This window comes from Hemibagrus wyckioides, linkage group LG10, assembly GCF_019097595.1.
Source record: "Hemibagrus wyckioides isolate EC202008001 linkage group LG10, SWU_Hwy_1.0, whole genome shotgun sequence".
Classification (NCBI taxonomy): domain Eukaryota; kingdom Metazoa; phylum Chordata; class Actinopteri; order Siluriformes; family Bagridae; genus Hemibagrus; species Hemibagrus wyckioides.
Window position 1 is genome coordinate 18,229,245 of NC_080719.1, and position 9,132 is coordinate 18,238,376.

Genomic DNA, 9,132 nt, shown 5'->3' on the forward strand with positions numbered 1-9,132 from the left:
CCCGAGCGAAGCTAACTCCACCGGGTCTCTCCGATCTATATTTCAGCAGTGAGGTACTCCTGGGCGAATAACAAAACCCGTAAGCGAGAAGGTGACTAAGGCTTTGGCTAATTGGAGAGTTAAACACTGCAGCCTCAGGAGGACCAAGCTGAAATATTTTCTATGGAGTGAAAAAATTCAGCACTTTCAGCAAAATCTTCCCTTCGGTTTTTTTTTTTCTTTTCTTTTCTTAAACGCATGGAGCTTTTTTTTTTTTTTTAAATCCAGCTGCTATTCAAACATGGAGCACATGTTTTGTTGTTAATTTTCATTTATATTCATGCGTGTAAGAAATGATTGCCTTCTAAACTCATTTCAATGGACTTGATGGTTTTAAAATTCAACTTCCACGTTAACATATAGGCCTGAGGTCTGTTGTTATTTCTGTGCGTGTAAGAAATATGCTTTTCGAGCCGACAGACAGGTTTGAGGGCTTTGATGGTTTTACTGGAAATCTGTTCACTGCAGAGAATCTGTGGGGAAAAGATGTTATAAAGCAACGCTATTCAAATGTGTTTATATGGCTGTTGGTTCTATGTTAATTCTGTGATTTTAGATTTACATATCCATTATGTAATCATTATTACAAGCCTAAAGAAGAAAAAAGATCAATTATGATTAATCATTATATTGTGTGGGGTTAATTCAGCCCTAGAAATTTGTATTTAATATTCGATTTTTATAGTTTTATTATTATTATTTTTATTATTATTATTATTATACCCAAGTGTCCAATGCAATGGCAGGGTCCGCTGTTTGCACCTTTTGATCCGCGTGATTTGACACAGGTTTACGCCGGATGCCCTTCTTGACACAAACATTTAATCCAGGCTTAGGACCGGCACTGAGAGTTAATTCTTCAGTGGCTGGGTTAACACCCTGCCTGGGAATCGAACCCGGACCGCGTCAATGAGAGCGCGGGATCCTGCCGCTGGACCACCAGGAGGCCGCTTTTTTTTTTTTTTTAGAAATGATTGTTTGGCATATTTTTAAATGTTTATTAAATAAATCTAAATAAATATTCATCTTTGTATTAGAGTAGAAATTAGTCATATTAAAATTAGCCCAATTAATTCAAAATATTTAGCATGGTAACACAGTTAAAACTGCTGCATTTTGTTTGCTTCCTGTGGCGGCTGACCTACGACCTCGGGGTGGCGAACAAATCAGAATTCGAAAGTATTTGAAATGATTATTTAGCATATTTTATTAAAAAATGTATCAAATAAATCTGAATAAATATTAATCTTGGAATTAGAATAGAAATGAGTCATGTTCAAATTAGCCTAATAATTCGAAATATTTCACATGTTAAAGTTAACACAATTAAGACAGTTTTGTTTACTTCCTGTGGCGGCTGATTTACGACCTTAGGCTCGGGATGACAAACAAATCAGAATTCGAAAGTATTAGAAATTCTTAGATTCAGAATATTAATATAAACCTGTGATTTGTCATGTAGCTGCTGCTTTGTCGGATTGTCAGAGCTGCTGTTAAAGAAAACGAATCATCTTCAGACTCGAGAATTCATCAGTGCTTTGGTATTAACATTTAGATCGAACAGAACCTCATCACTGTTTTTAACACTGTTTAAGCTATTAAACATAACTCTGTCTGGAAATGTGAAACCGCACCAGACTGTTATTAATGCTTGTGTGGTTATTAAGGTTATTAATGATTTGAAGGAAGGTTTTGCTAAGCCGCAGTGGATGCTACGCTCCTGCGTAGGTTCGTATGTAAAACCTTTAGCGCATTAAGAATAAGTGCTTTATTGACCGTGCTGTTTAATAAGTGCTAACTCCCACACTGTTCAACTGATAGGATGAAGCTGTAAATCCTGCTGCATGCGAGCTGACACCGAATCAGACTTGATTGATTGTTGGACAGACCTGTTTAAGAGATTATTGGCACTACAGTGTTTGCGCTCATTGTCATAGTGTTTAAAGTAGATGGAAATTGGACCGTGGAGAGGAAACAACTTTTTTTTTTTTTTTTTGATTGACACATGAACCAGATACTGAAAGTTTATTTCACACTGCTCTCACCCCATGTTGATCCCGGATAGAGGAACGTTTCACTGCTTCTTGTAATTTAGAAGCAGGGTTAGTACTGCGTTTTTACACGGAGTTATGAAGCCCTGCTCTGAGGCAGAGTTAGCAGCGCTTTTACAGTGTTAACCCCACATTGAGGTGCCAGACATGTACTCTGTGAAAGGATGCGGTGTAATATAGATCGGAGAGACCCGGTGGAGTTAGATTCGGTCGGGTGTTTTTGCTTTGAGGTGATACGTCAGAGACGAAGAACTTCTCTGGTTAATTAAATCCAAGCTTTGCAAACTACAGAGATCCAGCAGACAACTTTTTAAAGTGAGCGTTTCCATCTGAAACGCTCTGTCCTTATCCATCTTTAGTCAGGATCTGGTGGATCACATGGCGACCCGAGTCACAAGTTGTAGGGTCGTGATACAGGAAGTAAACAAAACATGCATTGTACAGGCACAGAAAGCCTGTGTGTAGAAAATAAATAAATTTAAAAAATGGAAAAAGCACCAACTGGAATGAAGAGGAGACACTGTGAAAGGATGTGAGGTTCGAGTGTTACAGTACGATGATGAGCAACAGAAACCAAATGAGAAATTAAACAGCAAGTGATTCATATCACCTGCTTTGTACATTTTTTGGAAAAGTTTAAGTCAAATGGTGAAGGAAAATGCATCAATATAAGGCCCCGACTGGTAAATTTGGTCGGAAGCCTGATCAACTACACGACAGACTCAAAAAGATATGATGATGATACCTGCTCAAGCACAGAACGACAGACCTGTCCTTTTTTTCTTGTTGAAATTTTAGACCCAACATTTAAAGTTTCAAGCCTATTTATTGTCATTGATGTGAAAGCATGATTTAAAGCAGTAGTGCACTGTATTTATTCGATCAGGGTCCTTGATGGTGCAAATATACAAATTAGAAGAAAATTAATATATGTGAATTCTGTTGCATATGAGTGTCAAAGGAATGCACCATAACTTCAACAGGACAACAGCCAAAAATTACCCCCAAATTGATGGTGAAATGCAGAAAATTTGCATAAAATTTCCTAAAAGTTCCTTTTTCCCTTAGACACACCATAACAAGATTTTTTTTTTTCTTTTCTGTTTTTAATCTGCAGTATTCGTTATTCGGCTATATTCAGAGCAACTCTTAGAAGTGCGCTGTAGTCTCTGTCTAAAACAAATCCTAGTGCAAAGTAGGTCAGGGTTTACTCTGAAGGGCAACAGGAACAAGACAAGTAGACGAGTTTCTTGTGAAGAAGAAGGTCTTTATTCTTCGATTGGAGACAGCCAGTGACTCAGCTGTTCAGACAGCCAGGGGAAGTTTATTCCACCACCTGGGTGCCTGTGCTGAGATTTATACACACACTCTCTAGATTCTGAGTCTAATCGCTGGAAACCGACAGCAAAGCAGTGGTGAGGAGCTGAAGTTTGCAGCTAAGTGCTTAAGATGTTGGGCTACTGATCAGAAGGTTGTGAGTTTAAATCCCAGGAAGACCAAGCTGATGCTGCCGAGGGTTTGAACACGGCTATTTAACCCTCAACTGCTCATATATGACTAATATAGAAATGACTATAGAAATGACTAATCAGGGCGTAAGGCACTTGCAGTGAGAGGTGTCGACCAAATGATGTAAATAAAATAGTTTACTTTCTGAAAGAAAATATGGACCAGATATTTAACAATATTTATTTAAGACCATAAAGTAGTAGTAGTAAACAGGGATTGATCTTAACCAAGTAACTAGTCTCACCTAACTACTAGTTGTTCAGTAATTCCTGCATAATGCATTCATAAAATAACAAAACACATCTTTTCATTTAATAAATACAAAACCCTTACCTGATAAAATAAACCGGATGTTGATTATCATCTCTTAATAACCCGGACCTGTTGATTTAATTTTTCCTCCTTTACTACTCTTTGTGTGTAAGTAATGGCACCCATGTTATCTTGGTGATGGACTGATATATTTGAATCTTACGGTATAGGAGGGATGTATTTTAATATCTGTTTTAATATCTTTTTTTGTTTTTTTTTTCAGGAGCTGGAGGAGACGTATCTGGAGAAGGCAGACCGACTTAATTCTCTCATGTGTGCTGTTACAGACAAGGTGGGTGTAAGAATCCAGATCAGTCTGATCCTGATCCTGATCCTGATCCTGTTATTTTTCTCAGATCGTACTGCAGTTCTGAGGGAACTCGAAGTGTGACTGATTCTGCAGCTGTAGTATAAACTGTATACATTTTTATACAGATTCCTGACTGCAGATGTAACTGACATGCACTGATTTATATGTTTATATTTTCTTTCATGCCCCCAAATAACTGAAGTTACATTAGAACATTAGGTTTTGTGTTGGGGGCAGTTGGCTAAGATTGCTCATTAGTGCTGATTGCTCACTTCAGCAGTGTTAATTGATTAGGTTTGCAATTTAGCTGCGAATGAACACTCAACATTAGTTCATTTTTTTCCCCCCAAACTATCCTGAAAGTTATTTTGTTCAAAATTATGCATTCAGAACAAATACCAGTATAATAAAGCTCTTTGGGCTTCATTTATTGAGCTGAATATGAACAGATTCATTCATAGGAGTTTTTCCTTAAGGAATTTGTTAATTCGTTAAGATCTTAAGTATTTGTTAAGAAACATTCATATCCTACTCGCGCTCCTGAGGGTGTGTAAATGTACACCGTTATCAACTTGTATATCATTTTATCAAGTTTGTCATATAATTTACATGGATTACTTCACTGCTTGTTTTATTAATGTTTACAGCATTTCACAGACTTTCTTATCCTGAGTGACTGATAGAAGATCTTTGTAGTCTAGGGTTACAAACCACATTCTCGTGTTAGTTCACAAGGTTGTTTTATTTTAATTAAGGAATATGAACAATAGAGGAAGTGCAGCAAGACAAACTCATAAATGAAGACAAACAAAACAAATTATTCTATTATAACAAAAGAAATGGCGCTGGAGGACGGGCGGGTCCATCTGCACATAGCCACAAGCCAGAAGATTGAATTCACACTTATAAGTAAGAGCAGATTAAATGACCAGCATGAGAAAGCTGCTGAATGTGATTCAGGTTCCAGTTGTTTTTCAGCCAGTCATGTTCTTTTAACGCTGTGCAGCTCTTCCATCACGACGGCCGAGACACTGAAATTAAAGAATTAATTAAAGTTCTACATACAATTAAATCAAACTCAAAAATCTCATTTATGCGTTAGTTTGCTTGCATTTCAGCTTATGACCAAACAAAATGTTTAGATTTATGTTTATAGCCACAGTTTATATAACTTTCCCCAAATTTCTAAGTAATTTAAATACAGCGGTACCTCTGTGTTTGAACCTTAATTCGTTCCAAAAGTCCGATTTGGTCGAAAACGGAATAATTTTTTCCCATAGGAAATAATGTAAAATGAATTAATCAGTTTCACCTCGATGGTTGATCTCACAATTTTCCTCTTGGCAACACTGATGCCTGATTTCCCCTTTTTCGGAGACATGGCTACTGGAATAATACCCCAAAAGATAGCGTAGGGTTATAACACAAGCACTCACAGATGATGCTTTCAGAACAGATGACCCGTGTAAATTGCTTCATCTGTATTGTCTAGGCCAGGGTATGCTGCATGGATAGCGTGTGCGGCATGGGCGTCGCTAGGCCATTTTTAGGGTGGCTTTAACATTTCTACTCAGCCCTCCTAAAATTCTGCGAGTCTCCATAAACTGTACACAAATTGGTGATCGCCTCAGTCCCCTTTAAGTTTCATATGAAAACGGCGGCAGACTTCGGCTCCCCCCAGTCTTTCAGCGCGTTCTTCAATCCACAGATGCGTCACAGAGCGAGGATCAGAGGACGTGTGTGCGTGTCTGTGTGTGTGTGTGATCAGGAAGACTTGTATTTGGCTTGTTCAGTACTCAAATGTAATACACATCTATGCAATACAGTGGAATGCTGCAGTAGTCCTACCCTGTTAGTCAAAACTTTGTTATTGTATTTATTTATTTATTTATTTATTATACCCTTATTTAAGTTATTCGATATTCGTAGCAATCCTGTATGTAACAAGAACCGGCATTCCTGACGGTCGAGTCGTACACCGAAAACATTTTCGTACGCCGAGGTCAAATTGACTCGAAAATTCGAAACAAATACCGAAAATTCAAACATGGGGTGGTCGAGGACTGAGGTATCACTGTAAGTTCCCATTTATTCCTATAAATTCCTGTAAATTCCCATAAATTCCTGTTAAGTTTCCAACTTGGAATATTTCCAAAATTCCCAAGATGAAGTACCCATGGAAATTTGCAACTTTGCAACCCTAGAAGTGAGTCAAAATATAACTTCCTTCTTTGCCTACCTGACTCCAACCCCCCCACTGTTTACTCATCATTTCGTGTTTCCAGTATGAACACAGATTGTTGCGGTCAGTGATTGCTGTAAATGAGCTGTTAGGAACGCGCTCTGCGTGTTATAGATGATCACACGTACATGAGTGTGAAGAAATCCAGCATTTCTGAAATGTTTGTAAATCCAGCAGAAGATTTTTGTTCGGTTTGTTTTACACCAACGTTTAAACCCAGTCGTATATTAAAACTGCTCGTATATTATGATGGAACATAAAGTCAGAAATCATGACTGTTTTGAATCATAACGCTTCACCTGCCCACACTTAACCACATCCCTGTCCCTGCAAACACACATGGATTTCAAGTTCAAATTCTGATCCAGGTCACAAAAACAGCCCTGAGTCCTTTGACCAAAAAATTTAGAATTAAATGTGCACAAATCAAGAACAAGACCCTTGTGACTTCTCCTGATATATCCAGACACAATAAATCCCCAGCTATTTGCTTTCATTAATAGCTTGTTTAATTACATACTTAATGAATTGCTTGTGCTATACCATCAAAGTGCATTTAAGAAAATTAGACATTAAACAGAAATGACTTGGACGTTAATGCCCTGAGAACTTATTATTCCAAATCCCACCTGCTGACTACAGGAAGGATTATAGCATGATATAATGGAGCCTCTGAGGCTGAAAAATCTAACTGCCTTGTTATCCAACCCTATCCTTCCCATAACCTTCACATGCACTTATTTTATTCAAGCTCTTCACCCAATAGACCTGGCTGAAGTGGCTCCTTAGCCTGTTGACCTTTAGGAGTGATGCCTTTTTGGGGAAATTTTGAAGCACGTTGTCACTATGGGACCTTCTCCACTGTGCTTAGAGCTGAAGAACCCAATGTGGTGTTAAGTGGATTAGTTTCGCTCAATCAAAACAGAAGCCGAATCCTGCGGGCGAGCCGAAAGCCCACAGCATTCATTTGAAGGAAATGCTGAAATAAATAAATTAATGGAGAGCACGAGTTTTCTAACCCCACTCCCACCCCCTCCTTGCTTCTTAATCTGTGGGAAAATTGCATTGCTGTCCTCCACCGTTTGCCTGCGCTGCGGAATTCTCCACAATAGCAATGTCGATATCTGTTCTGCTAGATTAAGGATTTTTTTTTTTTTTAAATGGGATTTGATGACCTCATCAAGAACCCAAGACGTTCTTCAAACCCGACGAGAAAGTTAAGTCGTCCTTTTTTTTTTGTTGTTGTGCAGAATTGGTCTTTAGTTCTCCTAAAACCTATCCCTGTTTGAGATCTTCTCTTCGGGCAGAGTCCTCAGCAATAAGCGTTAGGTCGACCGATTTTCCTTTGAACCACAATTGACCTTTTTAAGGAAAATGAAACGGGAAGGATTATAACTCACTTCCCTTCACCCCTCAGCTTGGCAGAGTCACAACGCTGAAGCAAACGTTGACACAGTAAAAGAAAACTGAACAACACACCAAATGAGGAAATAATTACGAGTTGTACTTTTGTGATATCCGCCAATGCAAAAATGAACGTTGTTTTTAATGCACTTCTGTTCCTTTTTGTTTCACATTCGCAGAGTGTGTTCGGTGATGGAGAGAACACCAAGGTACGCGTGTCAGAGTTGGAAGAAGAGGTGAGGACCCTGAAGAAAATCAACAAAGATTTGTACGAGTTTTCCACACAGCTCCTTACGAAGCCTAATTAAAGAGATAGAAAGACCTTCAGGAAGTGACCTCACTTTACTCAGACACGAGCTTGTTAAAACGGTGGACGTTAATGAATAAAACTCCAGTCATATATTGTATGAGTTTGGTCACACTGTTATTTGCTCTCTCTTTTTTTTTTTTTTCCTCCTGATATGAGGTATTTGATATTCTGAAAGCATGTGTGATGAGTCTGATTTTGTATGATAAACATTTTTTTTTAATATTCATCCTGTCCACACTTTTGTATACTGTTGCTAAATTATGAGAGAACCGACCGTCATGGACTCAATAAATGATGGAGTAGAATCCATAAATAATGCAGAGCAATCATTTGGCATGAGCTCATTTTTTATTTGATTCTGGGATCTGGAAAAAAAAAAAAAAAGTAATGAACTCTCATTGCTTTATACACTGAGAAAAAAAAGATTGATGAATTTACCAAATTCTAATGAGTTACATCGCTTCCGCCTGAGTGAATTAAGTAAAATTAAAGCAATTAGATTTCATACCTGATCATGATGTGAGCGTGTAAGTTACACAGACCTGAATAAAATTAAAAAGAACCTGAGTATCATAACCTGAGACGTATCAAAACACTCAGCACCATTAGCAGAACTGCATGGCGTGTGTTCTGGAGACGTCCCATACACGTCAAACACGGAATTATGCGAAACTGCAAAATTACATAAACATGCACATGTGGCATATCAGAACGATCGAGGAGAAGTGGGTAATGTTTATTCTCATGGCATATCCACTCGCCTTCAAAAGTATTGGCACCCTATCTGTCTGCTCGCCGCCAAAAGCTTCGGACATTATGACTACTTGCTTCAGCAAGCCAATATCAAAGTTAATATCAAAAATCTAGTTTAATATTATAGTTGTACGTTAAGGTTAACATAGTTCTCATCAGTGGCAAATATCCATGTGAGATGTAATAGTGTAATCGGTTTACG

At 38.1% G+C, this 9,132-nt stretch overlaps 1 protein-coding gene across 1 annotated transcript in view; it reads left to right on the plus strand.

Annotated features, from left to right (window-relative positions):
- wdr18 (WD repeat domain 18) overlaps window positions 1-8,503 on the plus strand; it is a 78,329-nt gene extending 69,826 nt beyond the window's left edge. Inside the window, exons 9-10 of the mRNA XM_058401666.1 lie at window positions 4,135-4,203; window positions 8,047-8,503. Of these exons, the coding sequence (XP_058257649.1) occupies window positions 4,135-4,203; window positions 8,047-8,175 (198 nt within the window). The 3' untranslated portion in view covers window positions 8,176-8,503. The remainder of the gene's footprint in view (window positions 1-4,134; window positions 4,204-8,046) is intronic.
- Window positions 8,504-9,132: the final 629 nt, after the last annotated feature.